Here is a 22,707-nt window from a genome sequence, read left to right as displayed (position 1 = left end):
TACAAAAACAGGGGCAAAACCTGGCTGTTTTTCAAAGTGTGCGATGTCTGTGTGCAACATTTCCTAGATGTGTTCATGTTTCAGAGCCCATTACGAGCGTTTGAGAGGATGGAGTCTGTGTAAAGTGAGATTAGTCTACAGAATAAAATATGCTGTTCCTGCACACTCTACAAATATTAAATAAGTAATAGAAGAAATATGGTTTTAATTTAAAGATGCCCCAGGACATCTATAAGCCGTGTGCACTTCATGTTGCTAGAAGAATTCCTCAGTTATTTATTAAACACAGCTCGGGCCTACCAGACTTCACTTAGCAGACAGACCCAGCCATATAAACATTCAGGCACATCTCATGACACTATGTTACATCCTTTTTACAATTTTATCTTTAGATTAAAAAAAAACAAAACCCAAATCATGAAATCTTGGCAGCTGCAAACCCGTAGAGCTCTCTAAGAAGCAGTTACAAGCAAAGTGAGGGTCCATCCTTTCCAAACTCAGATACCGTTAGAGATGACATTTACAGTCTAATAACGTGCTGCAGGTTTCTGCAAATATTAAAATAAAAAAACATAATTTGGAATAAATATGGCCTGCTGCATAGGTCCATATCTAGAGCTTAATGACCAGTTAAGTAATCACATCTGAGTGCCCCAGAGAATCGTCATGTAGGCATGACACTGGTACAGCCTGCTTCAACTGTGAAAGAGGCAGACTAGCCCTCAGTGTATGGCAGCGTGGGCAGCATAAGGATATTAGCTGTGATTCACCTAGGACTAACACTGTTTTGTAAAAAGGAAACATTCATTAATATTTTCCATGTGTTTAGTACATTAGTGACAGGATGGGGAGGCCTGGGCCTCCCACACATTCCTGAGGCTCAAAAATCAAGGCAGCACAAAGTGATCCTATAAACTGGCTTAAGGATTAAGCAGAAGTTTGCACTTTCAGAAGCAATTAAACATATCTAACAACATAAAAAATCTGTTTCTAGCCACTGTACACTGCTGTTTTTCAAATGTGACACACAGAGAAACTTATTTCTGGACTCAGGCTCCTTGAGCACCAAGTTTGAGCCCCCAGGGAGTGTGTCTGCAGGAGCTGTAAAGTCATAAAATAATACAGCTTTGCAGCTGACAAGGCTCAGAAAAGCTGAGAGCTTATATAACCCAAGTGCTCTTACATAATGGAGGAGGTTTGCAGTGTGCTGGGTTAGGTTTCTTTTTACCTTTCCCTTTTGCTCCCAGCCTTCCCCTTCTCTCCTTGCTGCACACACCCATTTCTTAAGGCCAAAAGTTTTGTTCTGACTCAGGAACACCAGTTGTTGGCATTAATGCTGATTAGTATTTGTTTTATGGCAGTGTCCTCTTACCCCTCCCCAAAGTGTTGGCACCAAGGCTCTAGATCTATAAATGCAATGTAATGCAATGTTCCTTAACCCATGTTAGGTTAGGAAAGATAGAAAATGTGGCAAAAGACCACCTTGGCTTAACCATGAGATCTTGCGTGACCTACAAAATAAAAAGGCATCATATAAAAAATGGAAACTAGGTCAGATTACGAAGGACGAATATAGGCAAATAACACAGGAATGCAGAGGCAAGATTAGAAAGGCAAAGGCACAAAATGAGCTCAAACTAGCTACGGGAATAAAGGGAAACAAGAAGACTTTTTATCAATACATTAGAAGCAAGAGGAAGACCAAGGACAGGGGGAAACAGTAACGGGAGACTTGGAAATGGCAGAGATGCTTAATGACTTCTTTGTTTCGGTCTTCACAGAGAAGTCTGAAGGAATGTCTAATATAGTGAATGCTTACGGGAAGAGGGTAGGTTTAGAAGATAAAATTAAAAAAGAGCAAGTAAAAAATCACTTAGAAAAGTTAGATGCCTGCAAGTCACCAGGGCCTGATGAAATGCATCCTAGAATACTCAAGGAGTTAATAGAGGAGGTATCTGAGCCTCTAGCTATTATCTTTGGGAAATCCTGGGAGACGGGGGAGATTCCAGAAGACTGGAAGGGGGCAAATATAGTGCCCATCTATAAAAAGGGAAATAAAAACAACCCAGGAAACTACAGACCAGTTAGTTTAACTTCTGTGCCAGGGAAGATAATGGAGCAGGTAATTAAATAAATCATCTGCAAACACTTGGAAGGTGGTAAGGTGATAGGGAATAGCCAGCATGGATTTGTAAAGAACAAATCGTGTCAAACTAATCTGATAGCATTCTTTGATAGGATAACGAGCCTTGTGGATAAGGGAGAAGCGGTGGATGTGATATACCTAGACTTTAGTAAGGCATTTGATACAGTCTCGCATGATATTCTTATAGATAAACTAGGAAAGTACAATTTAGATGGGGCTAATATAAGGTGGGTGCATAACTGGCTGGATTACCGTACTCAGAGAGTAGTTATTAATGGCTCCCAATCCTGCTGGAAAGGTATAACAAGTGGGGTTCCGCAGGGGTCTGTTTTGGGACCGGCTCTGTTCAATATCTTCATCAACGATTTAGATGTTGGCATAGAAAGTACGCTTATTAAGTTTGCGGACGATACCAAACTGGGAGGGATTGCAACTGCTTTGGAGGACAGGGTCAAAATTCAAAATGATCTGGACAAATTGGAGAAATGGTCTGAGGTAAACAGGATGAAGTTCAATAAAGATAAATGCAAAGTGCTCCACTTAGGAAGGAACAATCAGTTTCACACATACAGAATGGGAAGCGACTGTCTAGGAAGGAGTATGGCAGAAAGAGATCTAGGGGTCATAGTGGACCACAAGCTTAATATAAGTCAACAGTGTGATACTGTTGCAAAAAAAGCAAACGTGATTCTGGGATGCATTAACAGGTGTGTTGTAAACAAGAGACGAGAAGTCATTCTTCCGCTTTACTCTGCGCTAGTTAGGCCTCAACTGGAGTATTGTGTCCAGTTCTGGGCACCGCATTTCAAGAAAGATGTGGAAAAATTGGAGAGAGTCCAGAGAAGAGCAACAAGAATGATTAAAGGTCTTGAGAACATGACCTATGAAGGAAGGCTGAAGGAATTGGGTTTGTTTAGTTTGGAAAAGAGAAGACTGAGAGGGGACATGATAGCAGTTTTCAGGTATCTAAAAGGGTGTCATCAGGAGGAGGGAGAAAACTTGTTCACCTTAGCCTCCAATGATAGAACAAGAAGCAATGGGCTTAAACTGCAGCAAGGAAGATTTAGGTTGGACATTAGGAAAAAGTTCCTAACTGTCAGGGTAGTTAAACACTGGAATAGATTGCCTAGGGAAGTTGTGGAATCTCCATCTCTGGAGATATTTAAGAGTAGGTTAGATAAATGTCTATTAGGGATGGTCTAGACAGTATTTGGTCCTGCCATGAGGGCAGGGGACTGGACTCGATGACCTCTCGAGGTCCCTTCCAGTCCTAGAGTCTATGAGTCTATGTATTTTGTTACATGCTGACAGATGAATAATGGCCACTTCTGGCAATCTGGTCGATTTTGGCTCCAGTCATGGAGCAGCATAAGCCTCCAAAAAAGTAGTAATAGCTACTATAGTGCAGTAAGATCCACCCTTTAGCCATCATCCATTGAAAGCAATTTTCCATAAGCAAAGGGAAAGTGGACTGGACATGTGGCATTTGTACTAGATAGCTCTAGTCTCTAACCCACCAGCTACATCTGCACATGGGTTCATCCATGTCATAGGGTTGCTTGTATAAAAACACTTGTATACTATTGTGTTCATCTTGTTAACAGGAATGTGTTAACAACTAAATGATGTAATGGTGGATCTTTAAAATGTGCTGTTGTGGTCAGAAAGGAATTCTTCCTGCTTAGCCAACCTTGTCTCTTATTGCATCAGCCACCCGTTCCCTTTGCTGCTGCTAATGATGCCACTCACAATGCTGCATGTGCCTGTTTCTCCCACAGCCATCTTCCCACTTCCTTCCATGTTGCCCCCTATGTATGGGCTTCCTTCCCTGAGCTGGTGAAGAAACCCACTGGCCCTCTCCACATTCAAATCCTGCCTGATGCCAATACCAAACACAAAAACATGCACCTACATCACCAGCTTAGTTCTTATACTTGTTTAGCATATGAGTGAACAGCTCTTTTATAGTGAAGGGAAGAAATGTAAATGCTGGATGAACACATAAGGCTCCTGGACGTAAAGCTGGAGGTGGTTGTGAGGAATGGAGTAGGTGAGAGGGTTGGATGTTGGTTAGAGGAGAAGTTATTGCATTCAACTGAAAACCAAACAAGCTAATGTAATCCGCCTACCACTGCCCTGATCTCTTTGCCTGTCAGGCGTAAACATTTCCCCGTGTTTGTCCCTTTAGATGCGATGCTCTTTTGGGCATAGATGGTGCCTCCTTCTGTGTTTATAAAGTGCCTTGCACGCTTTGGGCACTAGCATAATCTAAACATCTTAATATAGGGAGAGCACTCAGAGACCCCAATCATACTGAGGGCCCCATTGTGCAAGGCGCTCTACAAGGAGACAGTCCCTGCTCAGGACCTCTGCCTTGCAGCGGGGTGGTGGGATAGCGGCTTCTGCACAGCGGGCGGGGGTGTGTGTGTGTCTTGGGGCTTCTGCCCAGCAGAGTGCACCTGCCAGGGCTTGGGGCTTCAGCAGGAGCAGGGCTGAAGCCCTGAGCCCTAGCACACGCCTCCTAGCAGGTGCGCCCTGGCTCTTAAACTTCTGAAGATTGTCATATGTAGCTTGGAGGGTCAGTAAGTTTGGCCAGCCCTTCTACACAAACTGAAAAATGTACTGGGTCATGTCATATCCCCCCCACCCTTCCCTAACCCCAAACCAAAGGCTGTGTCCTTGGAACTTCCACAGTGGCCAAGGAAAGGTAGGACAGAGCTGTGTCTGCACCCATGCATGCTAGCCCAGCATCAGCTAGAGCTGTCACTTGACAGCACTACACAATGTTTGCTTCCCACTAGTAGCTGAGAATGTGACTTCACAGTAACACCTCGAACTCATCTGGAGATGCCCAAATAACAGCATGACCCATAGAGCCACCCACACTACTGCATGTTTCATACAGCGTGAAATAGTTACTTTGACCAGGATAGAATTTGAAGCTAAGACCATTATTGTATCACCTGCTGCTTCTCAAAAGGCATAGTGGGGTAGGAAATATGGTCACTCTGAGAATCTGGCCCTGAGGGTTCATAATTTTTACAAATGTTCTTGGTAGAAATTTCTTGTGCACCAATATTAATTTTCATTTTTGTTTCAGACAAGCTGTTTTGAAATATTCAGCCAAGCTAGAGAAGCAGGAATATAATGATGCCGACCCTCCTGCATGGCTTGGGTATGATAGCGGCGGCGGTGTACTCCCCCTCAACAAGAAACCCAAAACAGGACCTGAAAAAGCTAAAGCCTTGTACCAGAATGAAAACAAAGAAGCTGCATAACATCATCTGTGCTTCAAGTTTTCTTCAGCAGAGAGTGAAAAAATGAAACAGCAAGTTCCTGTTTCTAAAATAGTCATTTAATAAAGCGGATTTTCTAGTTGAATTGTGAAGCGTTTATTCCAAATCTTCTTAGCAGCAGTACTGCTGCCCGCATTCACAATTACTGTGCAAAGAAATGAAATTGCTAGCTTAATTTTTTAGTGAGCTTTCAGATGCTGACTCAATCTAGTGAAATTTCAGATGTGTTCATCTTCCAGGCATGAGCAGCATTTATACAGCTTGCAAAGCAGTATTTATACTTTTACGATATGTAACTAATAAAAAGCTATGTGTGTGGTGTTCTTATTTATCGAGAGGGTCTGACTAGGGCTTGCCCCCATGAGGGGACAAGAACCCTGAGCTCTCACAAAAATCTGGAAATTCTGCACCCCACAGAATTAGTTCATATCAAGGACAAATATCGATATGACCACCCCTGCCCCCCCACTACATATGCAAATATCATATTTGTGCCTTCAAATGGTCACTTGCACATACATTGCAGTAATTGCACATTCAGGCCTCTCATTCTAAAAGTGTGGTTCTCCACGTTACTTAAGGCCAGATTGTTAAAACTTGGGGCTTTTGAAAATCCTACTAGGCACCTTGGTGCCTAACTGCCACTGATGGGAGTTAGGTGCACAGGCATTTTTGAAAATCCTTCTGGACACCTAGCTGGATCTTTAGGAGTCTAAATAACTTTAAACATGAAGCGTTAGATTTTTTTAACTTCGGTGATATGAAATTACTGAGTTGAGAGAGCCAGCACAATGGAAGATAGAGGGACCAAAGAGACTTTGAAAAATTAGCAGCAAAATCTATGGAGCCGATTCTGTAAAACGTATCCATACACTTTTGCTGCTGCATGGCGTTCCATTTAAGTGAGTGCAAATCCATGTAGTAGTATAGGTCTGTGTGGAGCTTATTTTAAGACTGGTCCTAGAACGGTACCAATCAAGGAACAAAACAGTGGGACACAAAACAATAGGTGTCCCCTTTGACTAAAACAGTTAACAGAAGCCTTGGGTTTGAAAATTTCTTCAGGAAATTAAAACCCATCACATGCTTTCATTAATTTTTTACGTCTGCCATTTCAAACTATCAGTGTTGCTCCACCTCAAGACTCCTTGTCCCCAGACAGAAAAAAAAACTACATAGATTAAGGGGAAAGCAATGACTGATGTGGTTTCAATTAAGTGCTATGAAGGGTAATAATAGTGCCCTCTATTTTCTCCCTGTTGTGCACTAACAATGGCACTTACAATGTGAAACAGTAGAACAGGATGGCTTTACAATGTAGCCTGGTGATTTAATGTGCAAGTGCACACACAGAGACAGAGCCTATGGTAAATTATGAACAGCAGTGGAGCTGTGAACGCTCCTTTTCCTTTCTCTGCCAGCTGCACTCAAGAAGAGGTTTGATGGCCTCAGATTAAATTTCAGTTTTGAGAACCAAACTTGTGTACCTCTTGTACAACTACCACTGTACTGCAGTCAGACAGAGGCTTTTAAAAGTTTCATTTTCTTTATTATTATGCATTTGTATTGTGGCCGTGTCATAACCTTAGTCTCAGATTTGGACCTTAGCGTCCAAAATATGGGGGTTAGCATGAAAACCTCCAAGCTTAGTTACCAGCTTGGACTTGGTACTTGCTGCCACCACCCAAAAAATTAGAGTGTTTTGGGGCACTCTGGTCCCCCTGAAAAACCTTCCCTGGGGACCCCAAGACCCAAATCCCTTGAGTCTCACAACCAAGGGAAATAATCCTTTTTCCCTTCCCCCCTCCAGGTGCTCCTGGAGAGATACACAGACACAAGCTCTGTGAATTCAAACAGAGTGACTCCCCCTCTCCGTTCCCAGTCCTGGAAACCAAAAGCACTTTCCTATTCCCCCAGAGGGAATGCAAAATCAGGCTAGCAAATCCAACACACAGATCTCCCCGATTTCTTCCTCCCACCAATTCCCTGGTGAGTACAGACTCAATTTCCCTGAAATTTCCCAGTAAAGAAAACTTCAACAGGTCTTAAAAGAAAGCTTTATATAAAAAAGAAAGGAAAAATACATACAAATGGTCTCTCTGTATTAAGGTGATAAAATACAGGGTCGATTGCTTAAAAGAATATTGAATAAACAGCCTTATTCAAAAAGAATACAAATCAAAGCACTCCAGCACTTATATTCATGCAAATACCAAAGAAAAGAAACCATATAACTTACTATCTGATCTCTTTGTCCTTACACTTAGAAACAGAAGACTAGAAAGTAGAAACTACTTCTCCAAAGCTCAGAGAAAGCAGGCAGACAGACAAAGACTCAGACACAAACTTCCCTCCACCCAGAGTTGAAAAAATCCGGTTTCCTGATTGGTCCTCTGGTCAGGTGCTTCAGGTGAAAGAGACATTAACCCTTAGCTATTTGTTTATGACAGGCCGCATATAGAGGCCTCAACCAAAATCGGAGCCCTGTTGCGCTAGGTGCTAGATAAACAGTAAGAACGAATCCCTGCCCCAAGGAGCTTACAGTCTAAACAGCCATGATGGACTGTACATTATTTATTTTTTCATTTTGGTCTTTGTTTACATGCCTCATGTCCCTCACGCTTAACAATGCAACCAGAATAAAGTTTCCCATGCACTAGCTGAACACTGCAGTACCTGGGGAGCATACGCTGCAGGGGAACAGTTATTTGTGAAAGGGACGCTGACAACATAGATTTTTTAAATTAGTTTCTGACCGGCCAGTTAGAAGCTACCACCTTCTTTTTGTTATTCAGGCCAAGGATTGGCTTTGGGGTCCTGATCCATAACTAGGGCTCCTAGAGGCAGCCATAGTTGCAATAAGCAGGGACCCCAAGGGGCAGGCATGGTGGGGACTGGAAGCAGGGACTTGGAAGGTAGAAAGGAAAAAGTTGTAGTGCTGGGGAGGAAGCAGGGATCCATGGGGCTGGGGGGCATCCTGTTGATGAGGGAAGCAGGGACCTGGAGGTGGAAGGATGATGTGGAAGCAGGGATGTGGCAGAGGAGTACAGATGAGGTGGAGGGAGCAGAGATGGGGTGGAGGGAGCAGGGACTGTAACCAACCTTGACTTTATCAGCGCCACCTCTGCATCTACTGACTCTAAAAGGAGCAGGGCATGGTGGGGGTGGGGGAGGGATTCCCAGCCAAGGCTTGAAGGGGTAAAGGAAGGTTTGGTGGGGGGAGGGGTGAGAACTTCTGAGGTCAGGTGGGAAGGGGATGGGGGCAAGTTAACAAGTAACGGGGTAGAGGGTAAAGGACTAAACAGCTCTGAGTGCAGGCACTGGAGGTGTCTGTAACTGCCATGATCCCCATTTCTACCCACTTTTGGTCCCTGTTACCTCTCCCCCCTTCCCTGTACAGCCACTTTCCCCACCAAACTGCTGAAGGCAGAGGAATCTCTGGCATCCCCTTGTGCCACCTACACATACCCCAGGCAGCAGCTTCAGCTGCTGCTCTTTTGCCGGGTGTCCAGCTCCACCTACAGAAGCAATGACGTGGGAAATCCTTTAGTCAATTTTTAAAGCTGTTTTCCTGTTCCGCTGCTGCTGACTGTGTAGGGCATATAAGCAAGGCAGCACATGCAGGCCTGAAAGCACCATGAAGAGATGTGCTGAGGGCCAAGTCTCCCCCTCTCTATCTGGCATGCCTGTGCCTGCCTCTGTTTTACAGCAGCACCCGCTCCCAGGTACACTGCTGTCTCGCCATGCTGCGCCCCACATAGTGAAGAATTCTTGCTGCTTCCCACCCTGGGGAGGGCTCCAAAGAGAAGCCACATCATCATTGCCTCCTACTAGGCTACTAGAAACAACAGAAAGGAAGGTACAGTGTCACAGTAATGGTGACATGACAAGTGACTGCCTGTTCACAGAGGTTTACCTCTGTGTGGTTTTAGTTCATCTGCAATCAAAATATAACTGCCTACAAGATAAGCCAGCCTGAACCTGCAAGCCCACCTTGGCTCTGACTAACGCCTCCTGAGGTGTAAGGCAATTTACACTTGAAAAGATTCATTCCAAAGAAGGGCCTTTTGCCTCGGTTACAGCAAGGAAGGCATTTCCTTTCACCAGGTATCTAACCACACCCTGGTAGAAAATAACTCTTTGAAGTTGATCACAGACAACCAGGCTAATATGAAGGAAATTTGAAGATTATATATTGGTGGAAATGGCATAATGGGAAGTCATGTTTCCTAATGCTAATGAAACTTTGAACACTTGCCTCTGCTAAGAACAAAGGAAGTCCTGTCTTTACACATCAGGACACTGAACTTAAGAGAGTGAGAAGGAGAGCAAGGACAAGCCAAGGAACACGTATGCAGTGTCAGTGTTGCCACATCGGTCCAGGATATTAGAGAGACAGGATGAGTGAGATCACATCTTTTATTGGACCAACTGCTGTTGATGAGAGAGACCAGGTCTACACTACAGAGTTAGATTGACATAAGGCAGCTCAGCTTACATGAACCTAGTTCTGTAAGTGTCTACACTAAAATGTTGCACCTGCTGATGTAACTCACCAAATACACAGACTTAATAACTTCACTGCCATGAGAGGTGTAGCACTGAGTCGACATAGTCAGGTTGACACCATGTCAATGTAAACCCTGCCTTACTTATGTCAACTTTAGTGGCCACTAGGAGGTGTCCCACAATGCCCTACTGTGACCACTCTGGTCACAATCTTGAACTCTATTGCCCAGCAGCAAGATACACAGGTATACGCCCCTCCCCTCTAAATCCTCACAAATTTTTGAAATTCCATTTCCTGTTTGCTCGGCATGGAGAGCTCACTTAACAACTGCCCTGCTGACCATGCCTGCTTCATCCTGCAGACACACTCCTGCCTGGAGTACACAGGAGGTGGTAGATCTCCTGGGTCTGTGGGTTTGTCTACACTACAGGATTATTCCGATTTTACATAAACCGGTTTTGTAAAACAGATTGTATAAAGTCGAGTGCACGCGGCCACACAAAGCACAATAAGTCGGTGGTGTGCGTCCATGTACCGAGGCTAGCATCGATTTCTGGAGCGTTGCAGTGTGGGTAGCTATCCCGTAGCTATCCCATAGTTCCCACAGTCTCCCTCATCCATTGGAATTCTGGATTGAGATCCCAGTGCATGATTGTGCAAAAACAGTGTCGCGGGTGATTCTGGGTAAATGTCGTCACTCATTCCTTCCTCCATGAAAGCAACGGCAGACAATCATTTTGCGCTCTTTTCCCCTGGATTGCCCTGGCAGAGGCCGTAACATGGCACCCATGGAGCCCGTTTTGCCTTTTGTGACTGTCACCGTCTGTGTACTGGATGCTGCTGACAGAGGCGGTACTGCAGTGCTACAGCGCAGCATTCATTTGCCTTTGCAAGGTAGCAGAGATGGTTACCATCCCTATTGTACCGTCTGCCATGCCACTGTAAATTGGTGATGAGATGATGTCTGCTGCTGTCATGGGTGCTCCTGGCTGGCCTTCGCTGAGGCACAAAGACAAAAATGGGAATGACTCCCTGGGTCATTCCCTCCTTTATGTTTTATCTAAAAATAGAGTCAGTCCTGCCTAGAATATGGGACAAGTGTACTAGAGACCCAGTGTACCAGAGAGCATAGCCGCTCCGTGTCAGATCCTGCAGAAATGATGAGCTGCATGCCATTCTAGGGGGTGCCCCTGCAACAACCCCACCCGTTGATTCCCTCCTCCCCCAACCCTCCTGGGCTACCATTGCAGTGTCCCCCATTTGTGTGATGAAGTAATAAAGAATGCAGGAATAAGAAACACTGACTTTTTAGTGAGATAAAATGAGGGGAAGGCAGCCTCCAGCTGCTATGATAGTCCAAGCAGGACATTAAACGGTGGCGGAGGAGAGGAGCCCAGCATCCCACTGCTATGATAGTCCAGGCAGTACAGAATCTTTTCTTTACACATGAAAGGGGGGGGGGCTGATGGAACTCAGCCCCCAGTTGCTATGATGAAGACGGTTACCAGCCGTTCTGTACCATCTGTCGGGAATGACCGGGAGTCATTCCTATTTTTACCCAGGCGCCCCCGGTCGACCTCACTGAGGCCAGCCAGGAGCACTCACAGGATGATGAGGACAGCTATCAGTCCTTTCGTACTGTACCATCTGCCACCGGGGAGGGAAAGAGAGAGGATTCTACTGTTCAGTGCTGCAGCACTGCGTCTACCAGCAGCATGCATTAGACATACGGTGACACTGAAAAAAGTCAAGAAACGATTTTTTCCCTTTTCTTTCACAGGGCGGGAGAGAGGGTTAATTGACAAGATATATCCTGAAACATCCCGGACAATGTGTTTGACCCTACAGGCATTGTGAGCTCAGCCAAGAATGCAAATACTTTTCGGAGACTGCGGGGACTGTGGGATAGCTGGAGTCCTCAGTCCCCGCTCCCTCCCTCCATGAGCGTCCATTTGATTCTTTGGCTTTCCGTTACGCTTGTCAGACGGCACTGTGCTGTGGCCTCTGTCTATCATAGCCTGGAGATTTTTTTCAAATGCTTTCTCATTTCATCTTCTGTAACGGAGCTGTGATAGAACAGATTTGTCTCCCCATACAGCGATCAGATCCAGTATCTCCCGTACGGTCCATGCTGGAGCTCTTTTTGGATTTGGGACTGCATTGCCACCCGTGCTGATCAGAGCTCCATGCTAGGCAAACAGGAAATTAAATTCAAAAGTTCGCAGGGCTTTTCCTGTCTACCTGGCCAGTGCATCCGAGTTCAGATTGCTTTCCAGAGCAGTCACAATGGTGCACTGTGGGATACCGCCCGGAGGCCAATACCGTCGATTTGCGGCCACACTAACCCTAATCTGTCATGGCAATACCGATTTCAGCGCTACTCCTCTCGTTGGGGAGGAGTACAGAAACCGGTTTAAAGAGCCCTTTATATCGATATAAAGGGCCTCGTTGTGTGGACGGGTGCAGGGTTAAATCGGTTTATGCAGATAAATTCGGTTTAAACGCGTAGTGTAGACCAGGCCTGTGGGGAGAAGAGGCTGGGCAGGCGCAGCTCCAATCCAGCCATAGAAATGTCAATATCTACGAGCAGATCACTTGTGGCCTGAGGGAGAAGGGCTACAAGAGGGACCTGCAGCAGTGACGCGTGAAAGCCAAGGAGCTGCAGCAGGTGTACCAGAAGGCAAGGGAGGCTAACAGTTGCATTGGTGCAAAACTGCAGACATGTTACTTTTACAAATAGCTACATGCTATCTGTGGATGCTTAGGAGGAGTCAGAGTCACTGGCCCTGAGAGTGAACAGTGGGGAGGAGGTTTTGGACAAGGAAGAGGAGGATGAGTATGGGGGACAGCAGAAGGGGATGCAGTGGCAGTGAGCCAGGACCTGTTTTTGACTCCAGAGCAGTCAAGGCAGTCCCAACAGTCCAGCACAGGTGAGCCTGATGCAGGGGAAGGAACCTCTGGGAAGTATGCAGTTTGCTTGGATATAACAGGGACACATCTGTACATTTACTCTTTTTTAATCATAGAAGAAGTAGTGAAATAACCAGTAGCGGTAGGTAGACTTGCTATCTGCTTCTCATTCCCCTGTACAGTTAGGCAGAAGGAGACATGTGGAGCAGCATGTTTATGTACACCAGGATGTCCTGTGAATCCTCCATACAGATCTTGAGAAAACGTTCCAGGAGGTCCTCTGCAATTGTCTGCCGAAAGTCTCTGGGGAGGGCTGCCTTGTTTCTTCCGCTGCAGTAGAACACTTTCCCACGCCAGTCAGCAGTTACTTCAGCAAGCACCATTGCAGCACAGAGGCTAGCAACATGTGGACCCAGTCTGCAGCTGGACACAGGCAGGAGCTGTCCCTTTCAGCCTCCCTTACCCTCAGAAGTGAGATGTCAGCTACAATCACCACCGGCTGTGGAAAATGGTGCCAGTATTCAGTTCAATTGCCCATCCACATATATACATGCCCATGAGCTACCCCCATTATTTTCCCAAGTCGCCCCCTCCTCCAGGTCATACTCGCCATGGCTGGGACTGCCACCGTGCTCTCTGAATCCCAAGGAGAAGTGAGAATGTAGTGCTTGTACCTTGTGTAGAGCCAGGGGAGTGAGTTCAGAATACAAACTTGCCATTTATCTTGTGAATACACTCACAATAGCACCTCTGTACATTGTATCTTTTGCAGCTGGAAATGTGGCTTTGGAATGTGGCTTTCTTTCTGTTAGTCTGGAAAGAAAGTCCCTGCTTGCAGCCTTCTGAACAGTCCTGTGTTCTTATAGCTGCTTGCGACTTGCACCTTCCCTGACCAGCCCACATTGATGTGGGTAAAACATCTCTGGTGATCCACAAGGACTTGCAATGTACCATAGAAAAGTAGCTCTTTCTGTTGATGTACTCTGCGGCAAGGTGGTCTGGTACCAAAATAGGGATGTGTGAGCCATCTATTGCCCCTCGGCAATTCGGGAACCCCTTTGTTGCAAAACTATCCAGTATGTCCTGCAGATTGCCCAGAGTCACAGCCCTGCGTAGCAGGAGGCGATTAATGGCCCTGCTCACTTGCATCACAGCAATCCCCACGGTGGACTTTCCAATTCCAAATTGATTCCCCACTGATCAGCAGTAGTCTGGCGTTCCAAGCTTCCACAAGATCGCCAGTTGCTTCCCCACTGTCAGTGGAGCTCTCATTTTGGTGTCACTGCTCTGGAGCAAGCTCTGCACATTCATCCAGGAATGTGGCCTTGCACAGCCAGAAGATCTGCAGCCACTGCTCGTCATCCCGTACCTACATAACAATGAAATCCCACCAGTCAGTGCTTGTTTCTTGAGCTCAGAACCAGCCTTCCACCATCTGCAGCTGCTCTGTGAGTGCCAACAACAACCCTGAATTGTTTCTTTCTATGTCCCACAGCAAACTAGCCTCCAAGGAATCATTATGTTCTCCAAGGCTCCTCTGGTTGCTCTGTAAATACTGCAGGATCAGGCGTGCCATGCTCACAACGCTCATCACAACAGTGCAGAGCTATGCAGGATCCATGCTTTTCATACAGATGGTGGCTGCATGGGTTTGTGGGGCTTTTGAAAAGAGGCATGAAACATTATGGGATGCACACAAAATTAAGGGATGGAGAAAACTGCGTGTTGGGACATTGAACTCACGTTCCCAGTCGCCTCTGTATGACTTGTTTGCCCCGAGGCATTGGAAACCCTTGCCAAAGACCCTGAGCTAGATGGTGGCAAGTTGCAGTGGGATAGCTACCCATGATGCACTGCTCTCTGCATCAATGCAAGTGCTGCTAGTGAGGATGCATACCACGGACACAAGGAGTGTAGTGTGCACATGCAAAAGCGATTTAATTTCTGTAGCAGCTGTACATTGACATAACTTAAGTCAACTTACTTTTGTAGTGTAGACTTGCCCAGAGACAAGCTTTTGAGCTTACATAGAGCTCTTCTTCAGGTCTGGGAAACACACCCAGAGCCAGAGTGTCATAGTTCAATACAAGATGGAACAGATTGTTTAGCATAAGAAGTCAACACATATTTCAAGAGACCATTCAAGATGAAGTGGCCAATTAACAACACTCCAGTCATATGGAAGAAAGGAAGCGGGAGAAGCAGCTGCGGGGTGGGGAGTCACAGATTGTTGTAATAAGCCATAAATCCAGCGTCTCTGTTCAGTCCATGATTTTTAGTGTCTGTCAAAGTTATGAATTTAAGCTCCCAGGCTCATCTTTTGAAAGTGTTGTGTAACTTTCCTTTGGAGCTCAGGAGTGATCGTTTTGTGAACAGTGTTCACCCTCAGGGGATATAGTGAGTTTGTCTTTTATAATTTCCCTGTGTGAGTTTATTCTAGAGCGTAGTGAGTGTTTGATTTCACCCAGATAGTTGCCATCGGGGCATTTAGTGCACTGGATGAGGTACACTACATATGATAAGCATGTGTAGGACCAATCAGTCTCAAAAGCTGTGTTGTGGGGAGTGCTGATCATTGTAGCAGTGGAGATATGTCTGCAGGTTTTGCATCTGTTGTTCTGGCAGGGTTTGGTGCTGGTCTGAGTTGCTGTCTTGGCCTTGGTCTACACCATAGAGTAAGGTCAATGCAAGGCAGCTTACATCAACCTAACTCTGTAAGCACTGACACAAAAACGTCACTCCTGTCAACATAACTCACCTGTTACACCAACTTAATAACTCCACCTCCACAAGAGGCATAGTGCTTAGCTCCATGTAGTGGAGTGTCAGTCAGAAGCCATCCCACAATGCCCCACACTGACAGTCAAAATCAGTGCAAGCACTCCTGGTGAGGAAGTGCACCACCACAAGGAGCATGGTGTGGACATGCAAAAGTGATTTAATTACTGTGGTGGTTGAACATCCACGTAACTTAGATCGACTTAATATGTAGTGTAGGCAACTCTTGGTCTATAGGGAGCTTGCTTCTGATGATGAGTTTGGCGAGATTAGGGGATTGTTTGAAGGCCAGAAGAGGGGGTCCAGAAAAGATGTCTTTCAGGAAGCCAAGAAATAGATGGATTGTGTGGGCTTACAGTGACAGATATGGCAATTTCCTGCAATATTTTTGGGAAAAAAAACCTTACTGAACTAAGTTTAAGTAGCTTTGGAGCCCATTATATTAAATGTAAAAGTTATGAATGCCAAAGGACTGTATTGAACAATGGATCAGACAAGAATGGGCTTTTGGACAAAAAGTGTTATGTATTTGCTCAGGAATCTCTAGTGGGAGGCGAATGTAAATTTCCCACCTCTAGTTATGCAAAAACCCAGCCTTTAAAAGCTAGACTCTGACATGCTGATTACCTGAACCTGGAAACTGACGATCAAAGGCCAAAGCTGTATGAAGGAAAAGCTAACCTATCATAGGGAAGGCTTCTTCTCAGCTAAAGCTGTTATGAACTTGTTACCACAGAAAAACCCTCTGTGGGGAGAGTCTCAAGAAATGACTCCTACCAGAGCCCCAGGTGGAGGGTGCGTGTGTCTGATCTCTGGTAAGCTTATTAGCATGCGTGTAGATTCTTTTATTGTTTTTAACACGTTTTCTCTGTAATGCTTTCATCTTAAGAATAAATGTGCTTGTTTAGAAATGGCCGTGTGGTGATGTATAGCTGTGCGCAATCTTGCTGTTTATGGCCTCTAAGAGAGAGCAAAGTGCAGACACTGGCCTGTTTAGGCAGTCTGGCTTGCTGGGAATAACGAAGTATAGGCAGGGAACTCTGCAGCCTGGAAAACCCCCGGTCAGGAGGGAGAGATGTGGGTGTCTGCCCAAGAGAGGTGATGGTCAAGGAGCCGAGAGCCAAAGAATGGGGACTCTTGCTTGACCATGGAGGGGAATACAGAGGGAGTTGTCCTGAATTGTGACACTTAATATGCCTGGGATTCTGTCATTGACAGGCTAGAGCTCCAGATGGAGAGAACAGGACACTGTATACGGATATGTAAGATCCATAATTCCCAGCTTTTATGCAAGTAAGTCTCAGAAACTCTTCTAGGTGTGGGCTATGTAAAGTGAAGTTCAGATGCTTTTCTGAAAGTGTGTTTCTTCACTCTTTCTTAAACAAACAATATTTTGTTCAACTGCAGGTATAACTCAGAGCTGGCTGTTAACGTGGTGCTGACGGTATCCTGGAAGATGAAATAATTTAAACTGCTACAGCAGCAAAAGAGAACAAATAGAGAAAACTAGTCCTAAAGTGCTTATCACAGGGTGCAGAGTAGCAGCCGTGTTAGTCTGTATCCGCAAAAAGAATGAGGAGTACTTGTGGCACCTTAGAGACTAACAAATTTATTTGAGCATAAGCTTTCGTGGGCTACAGCTCACTTCATCAGATGCATGCAGTGGAAAATACAGTAGGAAGATATATATATACACAGAGAACATGAAACAATGGGTGTTACTATACGCACTCTAATTAGAGTGATCAGTTAAGGTGAGCTATTACCAGCAGGAGAGAAAAAAAAAAACTTTTTGTAGTGGTAATCAAAATGAGTGATTGGCCCTGTAAGGGGAGATGGATCCAGTCCCTACCTGTGACTGACCTTCTGTCTCCCACCTGAGGCTATGGGCCTCAGGTTCAGGTGAGAATGTGAAGAACACATGGCCTTCATAAAAGCCAGGAAGAGCTCAGATGAGTTATAACTGCAGACAGAAGGTGTGCAGTGGTTAGGTGGCTCCAAGGCAGGTAGTCTGGAGAGTGAGAACTGAAGGGAGCACAGAGACAGGGGGAGACTCTGTAGCATGGAACCAAAACCTGGCTTTGGTGAGCTGAGGAAGTTTATTATGAATTACACCACAGTCCCGACGAGACGTAGCAGTGCAGGGACCAAGGGAGGTTCCTTGGACTGGGATCAGACCCTGGATGCTGCTGAACTGAGGAAGCCTGCCATGAATTGCAAGAAGGAGGCTGTGAAGCTCCCGGAACCAAAAGGAAGAAGTTTGAGAAGTTTGAGACCAGGGCAAAAGGAGACCCAGAAAAAAATTCTCCAGAGAGACCAGAGATTGGCAGAGCTCCATGGCTCAGAGGGAACTAAGGGAGAGCTGGGACTTGAAGTCCTGGACAAAAGTGAATTAGACGCCTCAAGAAGCTTTGAGGCTGAAGGGCCCAAGGAGACCATATTCTGTAGGATTTAATAACTCAGACCCCCCCAAGAGCAGGAATGTTATTTTAAGTTCTCTGGGCTGTGAATTAGTGGGAGAACCAGGAGGGGACTGAAGGGGGCATGTTCTGGGACTGCACCCTGTTACCATCCCCAATAGTAAATAAAAATAGGGGTTCTCTGGCCCTAGCGTCAGTGGAGCCACAGATGAGAGAGGTTCATGAGGGCATAAAATAAGCTCTCAAGCTTTCAATGTGCAGGAGTTTGACCACCAGTTTTACACACAGCACAGTATAGTAAGTAATAGAATTGTAGACTGATTTCTTAGGAGCCAAAACGCCTACTTATGATCAAATGTGAACTGCAACCCTAAAAGTGGTTTTATCCCACACATTATATAAATAATTCAGTAAAAGGAAATGCTCAGCATTATGCACAAACCACAAATTTCAAATGATAACAATTCATTTAAAAGCAGCATACAGAATATGGCACCATCACAAAGCTTAAATCAAATTCTTGTATTTTCAGGCATCAACCTGTGTTGAAAATGTTCTTTGTAGTGGCTTTATATATTTACTTGAAATTCACTAGCTTTCAGAATAGGCGGGGTGTGCGGGTCAAGTTTTACACAAAACCTGAATACACAGGATTGTGCAACTGTAGAAGGCACTAACAGTAAAACCCATTTCATACAGCTGTCAAATAACAGTCATTTAACATATACAAAGGTTGGGTAAAAAGTCCTCACAATATATTGTTTACTGTATTTTAATAAGTAGCATTCATCATCACTGTACAGTAACCTTTCTTCACCGTTCCTTGATTTTGAATACCTTTGGCCTATTACATCCTCAAGAAACCTGCAGCTTGATCGACTGGAACCAGCTCTGGCTTTTAAGATGCACTGTGCCATCCTGTGTGTCAGCCTTAATCCATTTGTCTCTTTCATTCATTTGATTCATATGACCTGAAAAATAAAATTGCATTCAGTTTGCTATTCTAACACATAAACAGTTTCTTCAGTATAAGCTTATTCAGAGCTTTCTGGAAACATTCTGTAAGAGGATTTTATTGGCAAAATTTGGTACATTTCTTAAGATATGGGACTGCTTTGTTTCCTTGTTGACATGATACCATTTGTTCTCTACATTCTTTCAGTAATATGCCGGTGGAATGAATCTGGAGACTCATAATATTTTCTATTCCATAAAAACATGTAGATTAGAATTGCAGTGCAAAAAGAGAGAAGGTGGATGAGGTAATATCTTTCACTGGACCAACCTCTGTTAGCGAAAGAGTGAAGTTTTGGAAACACACCTGTCATGGAAGCAAGAAGCTTTCATCTCAGCTGCACCTTAGTCTAAGAAACATGGGTGAAGGCCATGTACTATAGTGCTGATTTACTGGGACCAGTTTGCCACTTGTGGAAATGTTATTCTTATTACAGCAGTGACTGAGATTGGGGCTCTATTATGTTAGGTGCTTTACATTGACGTGGTAAGCAGCAGTCCTTACCCTGAAAAGCTTGCAGTCTAAATGGGCACAATAAGGGAGAAAGTCAATATCATTTTACAGGTTTCAGAGTAGCAGCCGTGTTAGTCTGTATCTGCAAAAAGAACAGCAGTACTTGTGGCACTTGAGAGACTAACAAATTTATTTGAGCATAAGCTTTCATGGGCTACAGACCACTTCATCGGACGCATAGAATGGAACATATAGTGAGGAGATATATATACATACAGAGAACATGAAAAGGTGAGAGTTGCCCTACCAACTCTAAGAAGCTAATTAATTAAGATGAACTGTTGTCAGCAGGAGAAAAATAACTGAGCCAATACATACACTGAATCTATTTCCCCCATGTTAAGTATCCTCATAGCTTCTTGTCAAACTGTCTTAAATGGGCCATCTTGATTATCACTACAGAATTTTTTTTTCTCCTGCTGACAAGTTCATCCTAATTAATTAGCCTTTTAGAGTTGGTAAGGCAACTCCCACCTTTTCATGTTCTCTGTATATATATATATATATATATATATATATATATATATATATATATATATATATCCTCACTATATGTTCCAGTCTATGCGTCCGATGAAGTGGGCTGTAGCCCACGAAAGCTTATGCTCAAATAAATGTTAGTCTCTAAGGTGCCACAGGTACTCCTGCTCTTCTTATCATTTTACAGATGGAGGGCCTGAGGCACAGAGGACTAGATTCACAAAAAGCCTTAGGTGCCTAAATCTGAATCAGGCCCCACTGGGATTCACAAAACTCCTGCTCTGCTGCCCCCAAATTCGATAGCTGGCTAAAAATCACTTGGCCACTAAATTTTTACTGTAGAAGTTCCCAGGTACCTACAGGAGCGGCGCCAGGGTTTTTGGCGCCCTAGGCTGGGGTCCTTCCGCGCTCCTGGTCGGTGGCGGCAAATCTGCAGCGGGCAGGTCCTTCCGTGCTCCTGGTCTTCGAGGCACTTCAGCGGCAGGTCCCAGAGCGAGTGAAGGACCCGCCGCAGAATTGCTGCCGAAGACCTGGAGCGTGGAAGGACCCCCTGCCACCGAATTGCCGCCGAGAGCGGCAAAATGCCACCCCCCCCAAATCCTGGTGCCCTAGGCGGCCGCCTAGGTCGCCTAAATGGAAGCGCCGGCCCTGGGTACCTATGTTTCTGTCTCTGAGCAGACCTCTGAGCATGGCAGACCCACCAGCCTGAAGCCTGGAGTGGTTCACAAACTGGGGAAGGAAGATAGGCATTCTGCCTAACTCACCTGAAAGACCTGATCTGGGAGGCATGCTCAGAGCCTGCATACCAGCTCAGGCCTCTAGAGATGAGCTTATACAAAATGGCTGGGGGCCATGGGGGAATTAGAAGTCGGACCTCCTTTATAACTCTGAGCCCAGTGGTCAGGGTACTCCCCTAGAATGTAGGAAACCTTCCAGTTCAAGTCCCTCTCCACCTGAGGGAGAGAAGGAATTTGAACTGGGATCTGCCACTTCTTTGAAGAGTGCCCTAATCAGTTGGCTCTGGGATATTCTGATGGGGGGGGGGAGTTCCTCCATCTCTCCTGTCAAAGCTGTTCCACCGTTGGACGAGAGAGAGAGAGAGAGAGTGTGCCAGCATGAGAATGATTCTCTGGCCTGCTGACTAGAGCATTCTGGTGGGAAACCCAGGAGGACCCAGTCCCCTGCACCAACGATTTTTAAAAAAATTATTTAGTCACAGTGGAAAAGCTTCAACAGGAGAGACTGAGGGAGGGAGCTGAACCAGGGGGTCTCCCAAGTGAGTGCTCCAATCACTGGGCCAGAAGTAATGAGGAAGCACTGCCACTATCACGCCCCATACCTGCAGCTTCTTGCTAAAACAGTGTAGGCACCTAACCCCAAAGAGGGTTTGCAGCAGAGAATCCCATGCAGAGAGGCACCTAAATCCAGGCTGCAGGGAGGTGCCTATCTCTGAGAGAGGAGCAGGGTTTAGCATCCCCCCCCCAACTTGGTATCTCCCATTGGCTAGCTTAAGTGAGGAGCTACTTCCTATGCTGGCTATTATGAGTCCCATTCTCAGGCACCTCTCTCCAGTGGCGCTGGAACATTTTTAATAGTGGGGAGGCTGAAAGCCGGCCCCCTTACCTGTCCACCCCTCCCGCCCCCAGCTGAGACCAGGAGCAAAGCCCTGGGCGCAGGGTGGCAGCAGAGCCCCAGACATGGGGCCGGCAGCTGAGACCCCAGGCACGGGACGGTAGGAGAGCCCCGGGTGCACAGGGCAGCAGCTGTGACCCCAAGCATGGTGCTGGCAACTGAGACCATGGGCGTAGGGCTGGCAGCTGGGGCCCGAGGATGCTGCAGCACCCTCCCACCCCTAGTTCCCACACCTATGCCTGTCTCTCCCCATTGTACAGGAAGCCTAGGCATCTAACTCAGGCTTTGTGAATGCCAGTGATTTTCTTGGTGCCTAAGTTTCTTTGTGAATCTAGCCCAGAGAGATTAAGTGATTTGCCCAAGGTTACAAAGAGAATCTGTGGCCCATCTAGGAATTAAACTCAGATTTCCTGAGTCCCAGTCTCATGCCAGTCGCAAGATCAGCTTTCATCTTGAACTCTTTTCTAAACATCCTTTTGTTTTGTTTAAATTTTTGATGACCTTAGTGCTTATATAAGTGTATAATTTGTAAGTTTAGCACCGAGCCTAGCATAGCCTGGGGCAGGAACTGAAGTAGCACTCTAGATCAACTTCGCAAATGCACCTTAGTTCAAATCTGCCACACACAAAATGTGAAATCCTGGCTCCAATGAATTCCAAGACAAACCCCGCCATGACTTCAATTGGCCAGTTTTCATCCCTAGAATCCAAGTCTTCTTCTTGAGAAGAGGCTGCCACTACTACTGTGGTTCTACGGTGTCAATAAGTGGTGGCTACTGTGAGACTCTGGACAAAATCACATCAACCTACAAAAGTGCTGGGAATCTATTTCAAAGCAACTGAGAAGACAGTTTGTTTACCCAGCAATCCCACAGAGCAGGCAGGGATGTCAGTTTCCTAATGTACAGATGGTGCAAGCGCTTTGGGGATCTCCATGTGGATGCTCCAGTGCTTACTCCTCAGTCCCCATGGCAACATGGATCCCATTGAAGCTTTGCTCCTATTGG

At 45.6% G+C, this 22,707-nt stretch overlaps 2 protein-coding genes across 6 annotated transcripts in view; one reads left to right on the top strand and one right to left on the bottom strand.

The window, feature by feature from the left end:
* Positions 1–7,011, top strand: part of FBXL13 (F-box and leucine rich repeat protein 13) — a 183,904-nt gene extending 176,893 nt beyond the window's left edge. For all 4 annotated transcript variants that reach the window (XM_050925534.1, XM_050925516.1, XM_050925507.1 and 1 more), the window contains 2 exons: positions 5,247–6,376; positions 6,452–7,011. In XM_050925534.1, the coding sequence (XP_050781491.1) occupies positions 5,247–5,424 (178 nt within the window). In that variant the 3' untranslated portion in view covers positions 5,425–6,376; positions 6,452–7,011. The remainder of the gene's footprint in view (positions 1–5,246; positions 6,377–6,451) is intronic.
* A 10,218-nt stretch (positions 7,012–17,229) lies between these two features.
* The window catches only part of FAM185A (family with sequence similarity 185 member A), an 87,018-nt gene continuing 81,540 nt past the window's right edge, over positions 17,230–22,707 (bottom strand). For both annotated transcript variants that reach the window (XM_050936953.1, XM_050936954.1), the window contains one exon: positions 17,230–19,031. In XM_050936953.1, the coding sequence (XP_050792910.1) occupies positions 18,916–19,031 (116 nt within the window). In that variant the 3' untranslated portion in view covers positions 17,230–18,915. The remainder of the gene's footprint in view (positions 19,032–22,707) is intronic.

The sequence above is a fragment of the Gopherus flavomarginatus genome, chromosome 1 (genome assembly GCF_025201925.1).
Source record: "Gopherus flavomarginatus isolate rGopFla2 chromosome 1, rGopFla2.mat.asm, whole genome shotgun sequence".
In the NCBI taxonomy this organism is placed as follows: Eukaryota; Metazoa; Chordata; order Testudines; family Testudinidae; genus Gopherus; species Gopherus flavomarginatus.
The sequence above is the reverse complement of the archived record's forward strand: the minus strand, read 5'-3'. Positions and strand labels throughout refer to the sequence as shown.